The sequence below is a fragment of the Ursus arctos genome, unplaced genomic scaffold, assembly GCF_023065955.2.
Source record: "Ursus arctos isolate Adak ecotype North America unplaced genomic scaffold, UrsArc2.0 scaffold_5, whole genome shotgun sequence".
Lineage (NCBI taxonomy): Eukaryota > Metazoa > Chordata > Mammalia > Carnivora > Ursidae > Ursus > Ursus arctos.
The window spans coordinates 20,244,860-20,262,289 of NW_026623067.1; the positions used below are offsets into that span (position 1 = coordinate 20,244,860).

A 17,430-nucleotide genomic window follows, 5' to 3' on the forward strand; every position below is an offset into this window, starting at 1 on the left:
CAACAAAAAAAACCACCGCAGGCAGTTGGGTCTTCCGCTGTTCCTCTTGCAATGACTTGTTGGCACCGTTGGAACTGGTTCAGTAGGGGAGCTGCTACCCCGGGGGCTGCTGTTGGAACTGCTACCGCCCAAACAGCCACTGGATGCCAAGGGTCTAGAGAGTGGAAGCTGCCAGCTGGAGCTAGATCAAGAGGGAACTGGATCAAGAAGTTGCCACTCCATGTACTGTTTCTTAATATCTGGAAAGCTTCAAGAAAGCAGCTTCTTAACCAATGGCAACAGCCAGAAGTCACTGTAAGCAAACTTCCGCCTCATTCCCACCTTCCACATGTGTGAATGCCTTGAATGGTGGAACCCAGTTCACTTGGAGCTTCCTAGCAGCTAGGTGGAGGGGTAGGAAATGGTAGGCAGAATAGGTGGAAAACCCAGTTTTAAGCTTTCTGACCTCTGTAAGTAGAACAAGGTGAGCTAGATGTGGAGAGTACCAGGGAGGGCCCTCCAGTTACTTTAAGATAGGGGTTGATTGAATGGACCCCCTAAATTGCTAACATTTTCAACTCTCTTGATGATTTTGTTTTCTTATTAGGACTGGGCCGAGCCTATGCCCTGGCTTTTGCAGAAAGAGGTGCATCTGTTGTTGGTAAGTTGATACATTTTTCTTTTTAGTGAGTAGCTGGTATGGAAAGTACTGTCATCACAAGTCAGCCGCCACTGTTTACATCAAATAATTTGTCAAGGTCAAATTTCATCAGTAATTCTTCTGCTAGCAAAAGTTTTCCTCCTTCAGGCTGACTCTCTAACTTCTTTAAAGTAGGCTAGTTTTGCAGAATCTGCAACTGAACAGAATTGATAAAGTCGGTCAGGCACTCACTGTATAAAAGGAAATTCTTGAATTTGGTAAACTGTGAGCCGTAAATTTTTGACCGAGAAGGCCGGTGCAAGGTGACTGTCTTTAAATATAAATATATTGTTAAGAATAAGAAGTGCATTTTGAGGACCAGAAGTTTGGAGTCAGGGAATCCAGAGAATTTTTTTTTTTTCTCTTTAAATCTCTTTTATCAAAATGTTTCATATGGAAGCTTTTTCCAACAAATTTTTAAAGATGAATTTTGTTATGGTTCATCAGTTGGAAGACTCTGTATTGAAGGCTCACAAGGTGGGAGGTGTTGGTAATTTAGATGTTTGGGCCTGGCATGATGTGATGGGCACACAGGAGTGGATTTGTCTGCTGCCAGACCTTTGCGAGCGTAACTGAATGAGTGCTCAGTGTAGGGCAGGTGTTAGCTTTACGGAAGGGATACAGAATCTTTGGATGTTCCTTATTTAAAGACCTATCCACTGTCTGTTAATCCAATCTGCTTCTTGTGACGAGCACAACTTTTGACCTTGTGGTATTTAGCCGCAGGGTGTATAGTTCAGGCCCCGTTTGCCAGATTTTCATAAGGTATTTCATTGTCAGGGTCCACAGACCCACGTGGTTACTGCTTTTTCTTTCTTTTCTCCCCCCCACCCATTGCTGTTTCTTTCTTTCTTTCTTTTTTTTTAAATTATTTTAGTCACCATACAGTACATCCCCAGTTTTTGATGTGAAGTTCCATGATTCATTACTTGCGCATAACACCCAGTGCACCATGCAATACGTGCCCTCCCCAACACCCATCCCCAGCCTATCCCATTCCCCTCCGCCCGCCCCCCGAAGCCCTCAGTTTGTTTCCCAGAGTCCATAGTCTCTCATGGTTCATTCCCTACCCTTTCTTCTTCCCTTTCTTCTCCTACCGATCTTCCTACTTCTTATGTTCCATAAATGAGTGAAACCACATGATAATTGTCTTTCTCTGCTTGACTTATTTCGCTTAGCATTATCTCCTCCAGTCCCGTCCATGTTGCAGCAAATGTTGAGAAGTCATTCTTTTTGATGGCTGAGTAATATTCCATCGTATATATGGACCACATCTTCTTAATCCAGTCATCTGTTGAAGGGCATCTCGGCTCCTTCCACGATTTAGCTATTGTGGACAATGCTGCTATGAACATTGGGGTGCATATGGTCCTTCTCTTCACTACATCTGTATCTTTGGGGTAAATACCCAATAGTGCAATTGCTGGATCATAGGGTAGCTCAATTTTTAACTTTTTAAGGGACCTCCACACTGTTTTCCAAAGCGGCTGTACCAACTTGCATACCCACCAACAGTGTAAGAGGGATCCCTTTTCTCCACATCCTCTCCAACAATTACTGTTTCTTGCCTTGTCAATTTTTGCCATTCTAACTGGCATAAGGTGGTATCTTAGTGTGTTTTTGATTTGAATTTCCCTGATGGCTAATGATTTTGAACATTTTTTCATGTGTCTGTTAGCCATTTGTATGTCTTCATTGGAAAAGTGTCTGTTCATATCTTCTGCCCATTTTTTGATCTGTTTATTTGTTTCTTGTGTATTGAGTTTGAGAAGTTCTTTGTAGATCTTGGATACCGGTCTTTTATCTGTAGTGTCATTTGCAAGTATCTTCTCCCATTCCGTGGGCTGCTCTATTGCTGTTTCTTAATATTTTTACCTTATAACTTTTGACTTATTTACATTTCTGCTCAGTTCTGTAAGTGTGAGGACCCCGTTTTATCCTCTGTATCTCCTAAAGGACCTAGACTATTTCCTTGTGCAAAGAAGGTACTTTGTTCATTGGATCTTTTTTGTTGTTTCACACAGACTCGTCTTGGAGAGGGTGGGGGAGGGGACAGGTGTGTCTTTGAGATTGATCGAATAAAATTCATGTTTTTTGTGGGATTAAGATATAATCTTAGTTTATAAACTTAACTTTGTAAAGACTTTTACAGCAACGTCTGTTCGTGTGGCTCAGTTTTCCTGTACTGATCTCTTACCGTTGAATTTATTATATTCAGAACAGGAGTTTTTGAGTTTTAACAAAAAGATAAAAAGGTCGGGTGTGTTGGTTTATTTTGTCATTGCAGCAAGTGCTGGTCAAATCTAGCAGGACAGAAGATTTTGTATCTTGGAAAACCATTTGTCATACTTGGTTGGAGAGCCCAATTTTGTTTGGTTTAGGCGACACGTCAGTCTATGTGAAATGGCTTAGCTTTTGGCTGATTTTTTCCTACTGCTTTTTATTCTACGACCTACCTGTGGACTTTCTAGACCAACGGCGAGCTCTGTTCTTCCCTGGCCGCTGCTGCCCCCTAGTTTAGCTTTGCAGATACCCTGCTTCCAGCTTGTATCACACACACTACTGTTTCTCCTTTGTTAATTTTTGTTCTGCCCAGTGTATTTTTTACACAAGGAAGAAAAAGTCAAGGAATAAATAAACCCGGGAGCGAGGGTATGACATCAGAGTATCTTGTCTATGAAAAAGTGATTCCCCAGATAATTGTATGACTAGCTCAGAGTTCCAGAAGAAGTAAGACCAAAGGGATAGAGCAGTTTGTTTCTCATGTAAGTCACCTTATGCTGGGTTAAAAAAACCTCAATGGCTTACAGTAATAAAGAATTATTGTATGCTTTTGTGGCCTTTTAGCCTCTGGTCACCTGTGTCTCTGCTCTTAGTGTCTTCCTAATTTCAGGATCCCAGCTAAAGGAGCAGCTTCTGTCTGGGACATTGCTGTTCTGGGGACAGAGGGAGAATACCAGTGGATCCACTTGATGGCTCCTGAGTCTCTTCTGTGGTAGCACACCCCTGCCACTCCCGTTTCCTTGGCCAGAGGAAGTCCCTTGGCCAAGCTTCACAAAAGATATTCTCTGACTTGCTGTGTTTTATATTCCATAATACAAAGAATTTTGGGAGATTTCAGTCTGGGTAGAAGAACCACTCAGCCTTTGGCTGATAGTTATAAGGGATGTTCAGTGTTGTGCAAATTACTGTCTTTCAGGAAATGTTTGCACCCACCTGAAGTGAGGGTTGTCAGTGGAATTGTTATGGGCTTTTCTCAGAAGGTGAGCCATAGGTAGGACTCCGAGTCTTAGTTTTCTCTTGAGGCCATGAACACAGAGAAGACTTAGGTGGTCTAGCAAGAAGAACCTCTCTTTTGACCATTAGAAAGGCAGAACCTTTTCAGTTCTTGAAGTGGAGAAGTAGCACCTTTGGATAATTGAAATCATGATCCTTTAAGATGGGCATGATTTCTTTCCCGCACTGCTGTTGCATAGTGGCTGGTAAAGATGACTCTTGGGTTCCCCGGGGCCTGATGCCAGCGCCCGTGTTTTCAACTGCTGGTGTGATCCTCACAGCCGACAGGGGAACCGTGGTGGGAAAAAGGCACTGCCTCTGAAGTCAGGTCTCGCTTCCAGTCCTGGCTGTGCTGCCTAACCACATGACCTCCCGCCCTCTTATTACGGGGGGGGGGGGGCAGGGGGAGAGGGGTGGTGGTGGTGGTGGTGGGGATTAAGCGATATCAAAATTTAAAGGCCTTTGTAAAGGGAAAAGAAGGGAGCCAATGGTAGGGACTGGCTGCCGTGTGCTAGGTGCTGCGCTCAGGATCTGGAAATGTCAAAGTGAGCCCGAGGTCTTGCTCGCTCCGGGGCATCCTAGCCTCCTTATATGAAACGTGTCTCTTTTCTGGATTCTTAAAGAAAAGGGCCTGCCTTAGGCAGTGATGTATTCTCTCAAGCACGTGCTCAGTGCTTTGCTGAGTGATCTGCTGAAACTTGTGAAGCCACTCTGGAGAACAGTATGGCGGTGCCTCACGGAGCTAAATCTAGAGCTACCCTCCGATCCAGCAACTGCACTAGTAGGTATTTACCCACAGAATACAAAAATACACATGCGAGGGAGGACACGTGGGCGGCATTATCAACAATAGCCAAACTGTGGAAATAGCCCAAATGCCCATTGAGTGATGAGTGGATAAAGAACACACACACACACACACACACACACACACACACACACACACACAGAGGAATATAATTCAGCCATCAAAAAGAATGAAATGTTGCCCTTTGCAGTGATGTGGATGGAGCTAGAGCGTGCTGTGCTATCAGAAATGAGTCAATCAGAGAAAGACAAATGACAGATGATTTCATTCATGCGGAATTTAAGAAACAAAACAGGTGAACATATGGGAGGGGGAAAAAGAGAGGCAAATAAATCATGAGAGATTCTTAAGATAGAGAACAAAGGGAAGGTGGATGGAGGGAGGTGGGTGGGGGCTGGGCTAGACGGGGGAGGGCACTTGTGATGAGCACTGGGTGTTCTAAATGATGAACCACTGAACTCTACTCCTAAAATCAATATTGAACTCTATGCCAACTAGCTAGAATTTAAATTAAAAAATAAATAAATGGGAAAAAGGCATAGGTGCTGATTAAGTGAATAAGTTATATGACACATGGAGGAAGATCACAAGAAGGCACATGTGGATTCCAGCTTATAATAAATGAGCTATATGCACAATGCCCACAGCTTCCGCAGATGCTTCCTGTGACTATCACAAACCCAGGTTGTTGGGGGCAGCCTTTAAAGATAGCTGTAGAATAGCTCTGGGCCGTTTATCATTTTTAAATGATAGAAAAACCAAAAATAGTGGCGCCTGGGTGGCTGTCGGTTAAGCGTCTGCCTTCGGCTCAGGTCTTGATTCCGGGTTCGGACTCTCTGCTCAGCAGGGAATCTCCTTGTCCCTCTCCCTCTGCCTGCCGCTCTGCCTACTTGTGATCTCTCTCTCTGTCAAATAAATAAAATCTTAAAAAAAAAACCACCTAAAAATATGTTATACAGTTAATAGACAACATCGTATGGACTCCTTTATTCATGCAACAGTTATTTATCGGGTGCTTGTCATGTAGCAAGACCTGTTCTAGGAGCTGAGGGAATGGAGTGGGGAATAACACAGATGGGGTCCCTGTTTTCACGGAGCTTACATTCTAGTTGAGGGGGGGCGTTGGGGAAACAGTAAATATGTATGTAAAACTGTATCAGATAAGGAAGAGAGCTGTGGGGAGAGAGTCAGAGTGAATGGGCTGGAAAAGAACTCTGAGGAGGGACTTGGGGGCAGGGAAGGATTGTGCCGTGAGAAGATCCGGGGCCCAGGAGCCCGTGGCGGGGGGCATGGTTGGTGCCTCGTCTTGAGGCAGGAGCAGACTCACTTGTGTTCAGGGTCAGCAAGAGGGCCAGGACAGCTGGAGCAAGGTCATCGAGGAGAACACAACTGGGTGATGAGAGCAGAGGGGTCACAGAAAGCCGGATTGCCTAAGGTCCTTTAGCTCTGAGTCAGGACTGGCTTTTACCCTGATTGAGGTGGGAAGCCATTGGTGAATAGAGGAGCATCATGACCTGATTTAAGCTTTAAATGGATGGCTCTGATTGCTGCATAGAGAATGACTGTGGGGGAGCGAGAGTGCAAGTGGAGAAGGATGATGAGGTCATTGGGGCTTTTATACTAGTAACTCTTCTTGTACACTCTTAGACGATTTTTCCATTAGAGAGAGAGAAGAGGGAGTACAGAGTCCTGTCACAATACTGCAGTAATCCACATAAGAGATGGTGGTGATTTAAATAGGCCATAGGGGTGGACGTGGTGCGAAGAGGTTGAATGGCAGGTATATTGTGAAGGTGGATCCGGCAGGGTTTGCCCATGTTCCTGCTAGACTCTCAGCCGGAGATACTCGGTAGGCGCTGGTGTACAAGACTCTGTAGTTGGGGGACAGGTTGCCACTGTGTAAGTCTGAATAGTCTCAGTTTATAGATGGCATTTGAAGCCAGGAGACTGGATCACGTTACCCGGGTAGTGGGTGTGGATGAGCAGGAGAAGAGGTCCAAGGACTGAACTCTGGACCATCAGTTTCTCGGTTTCCCTTTTCACTCTCAGTAAGGATACCTTTGATTCCATGTTGTTGTTCAGACAAAGAAAATCAGGTACAGGAGGCTGATTTAAGACCCTGCTATCTAAACCACCACTGCATGTTGTGACCCTTCACCTATTTAGAAACATCGACGGCCACTCTGGAGAAGCTCTCTGATGAACGAGAGTGATTGTATCTTTCAGCCAAACGGTGAAAACAGTATGGCAACTCTTTGTTGTTCCCTTTTTGTTTAGCGGAAAACGTTACATCCTTTTTAGGATAAAGGCAACTGTGTACAGCGTGAGAGGAACAGAGTGGCATTGTGGTAGGTCCCGGTTCTAGTCTGGATTTGCCATTTCATACAGCCTTAGAGCCTGGGACAGGTTACCTAACACTTTTCGACTTTCCTCATCCGTGAAACTGGGAACAGCTGTTGCCAGCATTCTCAAAAGCTCTGTGGAGATCAAAGGCTGCAGCGCACCCAAGGGTTCTTTGAAAATGTTGTGTATGCATACACCAGTATAAGGTACCATTGGTATTTTAAAAGTTTACTTATTTATTATTATTCCTTAGAATTTTAGCCATCCATTTAATGGTAACCGTGTCACATAGTATGGATACATTTTCCTTTGCATGTAATTGCAAAAAACTCTTTTCACATTGTTGCTATCCCAGGCTTTCACCCTGTAACCAGAAAAGTGCTTTTCTAGTTCAGGTTGTAACCCTGTGATTTAGGTCTGGTGACGGTGACGTGATGAATGGGGTCAGTGTTCATTGCGTACATTCTAATGTAGAAACTTGTCCTGAGTAAATTTGTTCTGATTCTGTTGAACTGCATGGCATGGGTCTCAGTGAATTATTTACCCAGGCTTCGGTGCTTACCTGTTTGCTTGCACTTTGAACAGTTTCCACTTGAGGGTAGTGCTCTGTTGCGCAATGGGGCAGTTCTTTCTTAAACATCCTGTTTGCCGATTTGCGTTTGAAGTTTGCTTTACTTAGTTAAAAAGTCTCTTAAAAGACTGTTAGCTGCCTGTCTTAAACTCCTGGTATTGTTTTACTGGTTGTTTCCTGTCATTTGAGTAATTGCATGGAAATGGACAATTAAGAGGAGTTTAGTCTTGATCATCTTTTTTCGTCTCTTGAGGGAGAATAATGGAAGCCTCTTTCCATGACTCTGTGTTTTCATACCAGTTTTTATTTGCAGTCAGACAATAAGACTATATTGGTAAAAAAATACATTCCGGTCCACCTTCTGAAAAACCCTTTACCTTAAAAAAGTTATAAGAAAACACATTTGACTTAGCAGATTTTCGGTGTGGCTAGGCATTGGCTTTTTCCCTGCCTCATTCCCTCATCTTTAACCACCCAACCCCATCCCACCTTCACCTGAATGAGAAAACAAAACAAAACAAAACAACCAACCAACAGAGAGACGGAGAGGGGCATTCTTTAAAATGAAAAAAAAGTCATGTTTTTTTCCCAGATGTGGCAACCATCAATTTGTATTAAAAGGCCTTAAATTTTAGTATATTACCATGCCATTGATTAACTAGTAATTTTTTTTATTGTTGCCTCTCTAAATTTACATAATCACTTTATTATAGAATGTTCATTTTGCAATGTAAATTATTTCTTTGCCCCAGCTGTTTTTATTCAATTGTTTTTTTCAAGTTATTAGGAATTGATCTATGTTATCTTCTCATTAGTTTTGGCATGTTATTTTGTAAACTTGAAATTGTGACAGACACGAACTTTTGTATTTTGTCCCCATTATTTAGTTCTGTTGGTCTTTATGTACTTATTGTTAAAATCTGTGTGTTACTCCAGCCAACCCACGCTTAACGTTCAGTAGATGAGAAAGTCTTTGAGAACCAGCACCGTTCTCCTACATCTCTGTGCCCCTCTGTAGTACAATTTCCTTGCGAATAGTAAGTGCTTGATGAATGTTCGTATCTGTAAAACTGGATGCAGCGAGATGTTATGCAGTGAGTATGGTCTGCCATTAAACATTTAACGTGGAGTCATGGTATCAACTAGTGGCTGAACACATATGAGTTCTGTATTCAGTTTCTGATCTCTTTTAACAATAATTTTTATTTCTTTTATGGTAGACCCTGATACAGTATGTTTCATGAATATTTTTCTTCTTTTTTGCTGAAAGTGAGTTGAATCATGTTCTTTTTCTTTTCAAGAAAGTAAAAGCATTGCAAAGTTAAAAATCTCATGACCTGAACCAGTGTTTAAATATTTTTGCTGGGGCGCCTGGGTGGCACAGTCGTTAAGCGTCTGCCTTCAGCTCAGGGCGTGATCCCAGCGTTCTGGGATCGAGCCCCACATCAGGCTCCTCCACTAGGAGCCTGCTTCTTCCTCTTCCACTCCCCCTGCTTGTGTTCCCTCTCTCGCTGGCTGTCTCTGTCATATAAAGAAATAAAATCTATATTAAAAAATATATTTTTTTGCTGCTTCATCTCTCTCTCTAGAAGCAGAAAGACATGTTTGAAAGTATGTATCTCCTGGCATGTTTCATAAGATGGGGACGGGGTTGGGAGGAATTGAGATGACAGAAGAAATACACTCACAATGGGATTTTATTTCCAGTTCGTATTCTGAGGTTTAGAAATGAGTTCTTTTTTGTTTTTGATTTGCAGTGAATGACTTAGGAGGGGACATGAAGGGATTGAGTAAAGGCTCCTTGGCAGCTGCTGACAAGGTTGTTGAAGAAATAAGAAGTAAAGGTGGAAAAGCCGTGGCCAACTATGGTATGATATTTGAATGAGCTATCCCGTTTCTTGCATTTTCCTTCGACTAATCCTTTTGCTCACGTTAATAATCATTGAGCAAATGTCTCAGCATTCCAGAGTGATTATGAGATTAGATTTTCTCCAAGGCAGCCAAATCTGTTTGGCTGTTTATTTATATAATATATAAGGTTTTTAAAAACTTTTGATGTAGATTATTTCACAACTCTTAACTTTCAGCATATTGTTTATTTAACATTTTTATTAATCAGCACATGATAAAAATCAGTAAATGATTAATGATGTGGGTAGGAATGTGCTCTTGTTCTTAAAAGATCCATTTTATTTTATTTTTTTTATTTTAATTTTTATTTTTTAAAAGATTTTATTTATTTATTCGACAGGATAGAGACAGCCAGCTAGAGAGGGAACACAAGCAGGGGGAGTGGGAGAGGAAGAAACAGGCTCATAGCGGAGGAGCCTGATGTGGGGCTCGATCCCACAACGCCGGGATCACGCCCTGAGCCGAAGGCAGACGTGTAACCGCTGTGCCACCCAGGCGCCCCTAAAAGATCCATTTTAGCTAAAAGGTTTTAGATATTTCTACAGAATAACATTAGATTCTTCTTTTACAAATTGTTTTAGAAAAATTCCTGTAGGGGGCGCCTGGGTGGCATAGTCGTTAAGCATCTGCGTTTGGCTCAGGGTGTGATCCCGGCGTTCTGGGATCGAGTCCCACATCGGGCTCCTCTGCTGGGAGCCTTCTTCTCCCCCTCCCACTCCCACTGCTTGTGTTCCCTCTCTCACTGGCTGTCTCTCTCTGTCAAATAAATTAAAAAAAAAAATCCCACTAAACAAAAAAAGAAAAATTCTTGTAGTAATATAGCGTAGGAAGCAAAGTGTCTCCTTTCTGGTGTCCAAACACCAAGTTCCATTTTGCACAAGTAATCATTGCTCCATGTAACTTTCTTACCTTTATAAAAACCTAAGAATCAAAGTTAGGCATTAAAATAAAGCCATGAGGAAAACAGCATTTGATATGTTGATTCTAATAGTATCCATAAGGAACCTTCTTGAATAGATTTATTTTAAAAAGCGAGTACTTATTAACTTTTCTGCAAATTCGATAGTTTTTATTAGCCAGAGGTAAAATTAGATTGCCAGTCACTTGATTTTGAAATTTTAAAGGGAAGGAAATAGGATATGATTTGTTCTGAGTGTTCAGGGAAAAATGTGACATATTTTAGTATCTTATTTTCTCACTGAAGATCTACAAAAATGTTTTCAACTTTGTTTTTCTTTTTATTTTTTTAATTCTGGAGTTTAAAAAATCTATTTTATAATGAGAAAAATTCCAGACTCTGCCTTTCCTCTCCCCCCAGTTTTGATATGCAGCCCTTATCAGTCAATCAAGCTGCAGTTAGGAAAGCAGAAGCCCTTGCAGGTTTCCAAGTATGAAGGATTTTCATCCAAAGAATTAGAGGTTTGCGTCATCATCAGAAGGTCTGGGCACATGCGACAAGAAAACTGTTGGATGCTGTTGGATGACCTTGTCATGTTCTCACGGCTCAGCAGTCTGCTCTGCACTCTGGTCCCAAGATTTGCCTGCATCTGTAGTCTTCTACTTCTCCATTCTTTAGATGGGTGCCTATTTTTGGCAGATCTAACTCAGGACTATACGGATCTCAGGGAAGGGAATATATTTCCTTGCTCCTCCCCAGTGATTGCAGAGAACGTAGAGAGAGACGGTGGGATGTTGATACCTGACCATCAGACACACAACTCCAGGGATATAAGCTCTTCCCCTGGGCTGATGAACAGAAAGTAAGAAAGCCACTCTATTTTGTTGAGCTTTGCTTTTTGTACTTAGTAATGTACAGTCGGCTTCATTCCATATGTAGTTATATAGTGTTGAACATGCTTTTTCCCATTAAACATGTACCCCCTCGCCTCCCTTGTAAATTCTGATTTGCATCTTTAAGGGGAAGTGCCTGTGACTATTTAAAATTAAATACAAATTAAACAATTAAATAGTCAGTTTGTCTGTCATACTAGCCACATTTCAACGGCTCTGTAGCCACATGTGGATAGCAGCTACTGTATTACTATAGAGATAAGACATTTCCGTCCTCACAGAAAGTTGTTTTAGACAGTGTTGCTTTGGATAGTATTGCCAACATTTTTTTTTATTCCCCTCTCCATTTTTTAATTTTTTAATTTTTATTTTTTGGTAAGTTAAAATATTGTTTTAGGGGCTACACTTCCTTTGTCACATTAGATCATCTGTATTTTGATTTGTTACGTGCCTGCAGTATGAATTTATTTTTGTGGAAATGAATTCTGTTGAGTAAATAGGATCTGTCACGTGCTCTGATCCACAGAATTTAGAACTTATTTCTGAGGGATATTACTGATGTTTTGTAACTAATTTTCCTTTCCTCCAGATTCAGTGGAAGCAGGAGAGAAGGTTGTGAGGACAGCACTAGAAGCTTTTGGAAGAATAGGTGATGTTTCTTTGTGTTTATGGCACTAACAGAGCAGCTTCTGTCTTCGTAATCAAATTTTTTGATTTTACTTTTGTTTATAAAAAATTCCTTCTTTCTTTATAACCAAGGTTTTATTTATATTTATTTATTTATATAGCCAAGTTTTTAGATTTCTTTTACCAATTGATTATCTTACATACCCTACCTTATTCCACAAAAGGCTCGAGGTGGCATTTTTTTATGCAAAAATATATTGAGTTTGTTTTATATTTTGTTGGACTTACAAACTTCAAAAAAAATTAGGAGCATTTCCTTATTTATGAAAATTTAATTATGCCCAAATATGTTTATAAAATAAATATTTTGACAATAGAAGACCCTGTGGAATCTTTTAGATAATTATGATTTGGATTATAAGGATTCACTACCTTGTGAATTAATTAAGATGAGGTATATGTAATAAAAATCTTTATTTTTGAGAAGGATTTCAAATGTGTTATTGAGTTTCTCCCTCTCTAGATAATCTTCCTGGTTTAGTTCCACACATTCTTAGTAAAAGGTTATTTTAAATTTTTTTTTTATTTTTTAGTAAAAAGTTATTGAGTTACTACAGGGAAACATCCCTATGGATAAGCCCACCATGTTTACAGTCTAAAAAACATTAATTTTTGTAATTTGAATGTGCTTCCTCTGCCTTTTTTTTTTTCCCCAAGTCTAGTAGATTTGTTTTTCTGGTTATGTTGGGTTGAGCTTCTAAGGGACTTTTTACATACAATTTGACGGAGGGATAGTGGCCACGAAGACGTAAAGTAAGAGGGTGAGAATAGCCCCAGGATGATGGTTGAGCCTTAAAAAAATGATTTCTTTTTTTTTAAATAATGAGAATACAATTATGTGGTAAGATAAGCCATCAGTTTCTAACTCTATAATAGTTTCCTTTCTGAAATTTTGACTCTTGAGTGGCAAAGAAAAATCTTTTAAACTTTTAACTTTCTGAGTGAATTCTGAGGTTAAGTGAGGGCGGGCATGTGGTTACCATTGAATGCTAAGAACCTAAGAGTTGGGCAACAGCTGATAGAATTTTGGCGGAAGGTAGAGGTGGAAACATTTACATATGTAAATTTGAGAGGAAAGCTCTACTGTGATGAGATACTTGTGAATCAGGTTGTTTTGTTTTGTTTTGCTATAGCTATAAACTTTTGTTCTTCTGCTACAATTATTATTTACTTTTCTCTGGTGGGGAGAAAAAGCCCAGTTTTGAAAGAAATATGAGTTGTAAGCCAATGCAAATTAACATACTTGCTTTTATGTTTGTGACTTGGATTTTTTTATATTGTAGATGTTGTGGTCAACAATGCTGGGTGAGTATTTCTTTTTTCATTTTGAGTAGAATGATGTACGTGCGAAGTTTTTGGGTTTGTTAAAAGTGGCTACTCCTCCCTCTAACCTATGTAATGTCATTGTTTTTAGGATTCTGAGGGACAATTCCTTTGCTAGGATAAGTGACGAAGACTGGGGTAAGTTGTTTGTGACACAGGTCTCTGGAGCATACCTATCCTTTTAGCCTTTTCATATTTGACTCATTTGTACGTGTAAGGAAAACCCTGCTTCTGCCTGCTTTTGCTTCTGCTACTGTAGATGGTGAACATGGTGAATACGCTTTGCGACTGAAAATGACCACAGCAGTGGGAAGTAACCTGTTTTCTCTTGACATTCGATGAATGAAAACGTTTTAAATCATTTGGCGGGAGTTACCTGAAAAGATTTTTGTCTTTCAATTCGTTTTCCCCTTTTTCTTCTTGAGAAGCTGTTAGCATTTTCCAGCCGTACTGACTCTCAACAGTCTTCCACATGCTTTGCTACTGGTGCGATTCTTATTTCAAGAACAAGGGCAGGATATGGAAGGGAGGCTGGGGCCTTGAAGATGCTGGAGATCTGAGAACTGGTGTGGGGGAAACCCTAGATGCAAGTTTGAAGCTTCCAACGAGTAGGAGAAAGTCCCATGAGGAATGCCACGTTGGAAAGATTGAGTTTAAATAATAAATCACTTTTTTTTTTCCTGTTCGCTCTTCATACCTTTACTTTCTTTTCTTAAAGATTTTGCTTATTTATTTGAGAGCAAGCATGAGTGGGGGGAGGGGTAGAAAGAGAAGCAGGCTCCCCAGTGAGCGGGGAGACTGATGCCGGACTTGATCCCAGGACCCTGAGATCATGACCTGAGCTGAAGGCAGATGCTTAACCAACTGAACCACCCAGGCACCCTTTGTGCCTTTACTTTCATTGACTGTTAGAACTAAACAAATAATGGTGGCTGGAATCGTGGGAAGCATGCTAAGTGAGCTATCACTGTCGATGGAGCATGCTTCTGGGGTATAGTGCTTCTGGGGTGTATTGCCAGAGTTCTTTGGGAAGAAGCAAAGTATCTTTGTGATTTAGAATTAAGCAAAGAAGAGCTTTTAATTTCCTCTTTCCATTTTAAGCACCAGGTAAAAAAGAACTGAGGAAGATAGGATTTGTTGGCCAAGGGGGCTTACGTTGTTGATTTCCTGTATGCTCTGGCGGGCCGGGCCTTTTCCTCCTCTGGTTTCATCTGAAGCTCACCACTCCTAACCCCCTGGGGACCCGTCCCCCCCCTTTTTTTTTCTTTTTTTTTTAAAGTTCCTCTTTTCACATTTACATTATTCTTCTAATATACGCATGAAAATATTTTTTGAGGTTCCAGATCGAAACGGAAATAAATCGTATCAGGGTTTTAAAAGTGCTTAAAAACTTGATAATTGGGGATGCCTGAGTGGCTCAGTCAGTTAAGCGTCTGCCTTCAGCTCAGGTCATGATCCCAGGGTCCTGGAATCGAACCCCAAGTCAGTCAGGCTCCCTGCTGAGCGGGGAGCCTGCTTCTCCCTCTGCCTGCTGCTCCCCCTTCTTGTGCTTTATCTCTGCTAAATAAATAAAATTAAAAAAAAAAAAAAAGAAAAACTTGATAATTAAAAGAATAAAATTAAATCTAGAGTTGTTTGTCTATCTGAATCATTCCCCAAGTTGTCTGTTCATTAGATTGACATCTCTAAAAACAGATGGGCCTCTCTCTCTCTCCCCTAACTTCTCCCTCTCTCCCTCCATTTTCTGGCCCCCTCTGCCCCAACTCATTTGCAACTCACCCTGGTGAAAATAGGGATATAGGGAAATAGTGAGGAATTGGCAAACATTTCTGGACAGTGAACTGTGTAGTTTATGAGTATGCTTTTTAAAGATTTTTAAAATTTATTTCATTAAAATTTTCATTATTGAAGTATAGTTGACATACAGTGTTGTACTTTCACGTGCCGAGCATTGTGATTAAACAATTGTACACATTACGCTTTAATTAATATTTGTGTTGAGTCCCAGTTATATGTGTAAAATTCTTGGATGTTTGTATTAGTGGATTTTTATGTAAAGTAGGCATAAATTAAAGGTATTGAATTTAGATGTGTACAGGGATTACAGTAATTTTATTATAAATTATGGGGAGGATGGATATGAACTATTGATTGGTTACATAACTGGGACAAAAGCAAAAATGGTTACTGAGAGAGCAATATGACGGTAGTTGATTTTGAATGCTCGGTGTAAAATGAACATCTTTGTATAAATAAATCATTACTTACGTTGATTCTGAGACATGCCTATCTAATTTTTGACAAAGTACCGGATACAAATAATATATTGTTTTAGATATAATCCACAGAGTCCATTTGCGAGGCTCATTTCAAGTGACCCGGGCAGCTTGGGAGCATATGAAGAAGCAGAAGTTTGGAAGGTAGAGTTGCGTGTGACTGTCGGAAGTGGGGGGTCGGGGATGCTGTGCGTGGGTCCTCGTGTGCTGGGAAAGATAAGTGCTTTGACATTGAGAAAGCTCTCTTCAGACATGTGCAGGCTTTTAATGAACTCTTGGCATATACCCTGTCGTTAAATTAGTGTCATTAGTTGTGGATTAGCTGAGCTGGCCAACTTTATATTTCTTTTCACCTCTTACTTTTCATTATGAACTAATTTCCTGGTGTTCTCTGATAATTCTAGCAGTGTACAAATGTTGAGGATTCAGCTATACTTAATTCTCTAACCAAAGTGTAATGATCCTGTGTCCACTGACCAACTGAGGAGAGATGAGTGCTGTGTCCAGCTCGCTGGTACTGGTCCGACATGAGTTGGTCTTTAGAAACTGTTTGGGAGCTATAGGAGTGTGGCTTTGTCGGTGTGAGTGACTGAGAACGTGGCAGAGCCTGGAGGTGGCTCCTTCCTGTTAACCTGGGGTTCACACACATCCACTTGCAGGAAATTGTTCGTGATACCTGTTCCTATTGGAGAGTTCTAGCTTCTCCTGACCCCTCAAAGTTCTGAAAAGAAATGATACAAATTATTTTACTTGGTCCACTAAATAGGGTGAGATGGGGTCATATTTTAGAGAAGGCATTGTTTTAGTATGAGGCATTTAATATTATCCAGAAAGAGAGGGACAAAGTAATGAGAACTAAAGAATTAGAACTGATTTTTCTAATGTTTCTTATCATAACTTTAACTTATACATTGCCACTTTGTTTATAAATATTTATTGCTCTTTTTAGTAGATAATGAATATGCATTCTTATACTTGAATTCATTTGGTCTCGATCAGGGATTCTTTTTAAAATCGTTAAATCTTGTAGTTGAATTTTGAGAGATTACTTTCATTATTTTTCATATATGCATCATGACTGTAGGAACCTAATGACAGTATACAGAATTGCTCTTGGTGGGTGTAATAGTACGGAGAAAAAAAATAAAAGTCTTAGAGTTGCAGTGTTATCAAAACACGGAAAAGAGATTTTGAGAGATTGATTTTCCTTTTAGGATTGTTATGACGGCATCAGCTTCAGGGATATATGGCAACTTTGGCCAGGCCAATTACAGTGCTGCAAAGCTGGGTCTTCTGGGACTTTCAAATACCCTTGCAATTGAAGGCCGGAAGAGCAACATTCATTGTAACACTATTGCCCCTGCTGCTGGATCACGGATGACCCAAAGCATTATGACCGAAGGTAAGTAGCTTAGATTTTTTTGGTGCTCTTAGCCACAAATCTGTGTGGAGTGAGTTTTGCAGAAATATTTCATTGTCTGAATAGTTTAAAAAGTTATTTATCTTACAGTTTGAAAAACTGTTATGTATAATTTGTGTTCAGTATAGAAAATTTAGAAAAGCACAAAGGAAAAACTTCAAAATAACCCATAGTTCTACCACATAGGGATAACCTTTCATTCTTTTTCTCTGTGTAGGTACACATAAATACCTATGTATATATCTTTGTTTTTTTTAATAGAATGAAGTAATAGCATTTTGACCATTTTATAGTAATAATAATTTTTTAAACTAATAGACTACTTTTTAGAATAGTTTTAGGCTT

General features: G+C 40.3%; 1 protein-coding gene across 1 annotated transcript in view; it reads left to right on the plus strand.

Moving 5' to 3' along the window:
• Positions 1 to 17,430, plus strand: part of HSD17B4 (hydroxysteroid 17-beta dehydrogenase 4) — an 86,554-nt gene that overhangs the window by 4,304 nt on the left and 64,820 nt on the right. Inside the window, exons 2-8 of the mRNA XM_026507818.4 lie at positions 587 to 640; positions 9,435 to 9,545; positions 11,969 to 12,028; positions 13,350 to 13,371; positions 13,481 to 13,527; positions 15,725 to 15,809; positions 16,880 to 17,067. Coding sequence (XP_026363603.2) covers positions 587 to 640; positions 9,435 to 9,545; positions 11,969 to 12,028; positions 13,350 to 13,371; positions 13,481 to 13,527; positions 15,725 to 15,809; positions 16,880 to 17,067 — 567 coding nt within the window. The remainder of the gene's footprint in view (positions 1 to 586; positions 641 to 9,434; positions 9,546 to 11,968; positions 12,029 to 13,349; positions 13,372 to 13,480; positions 13,528 to 15,724; positions 15,810 to 16,879; positions 17,068 to 17,430) is intronic.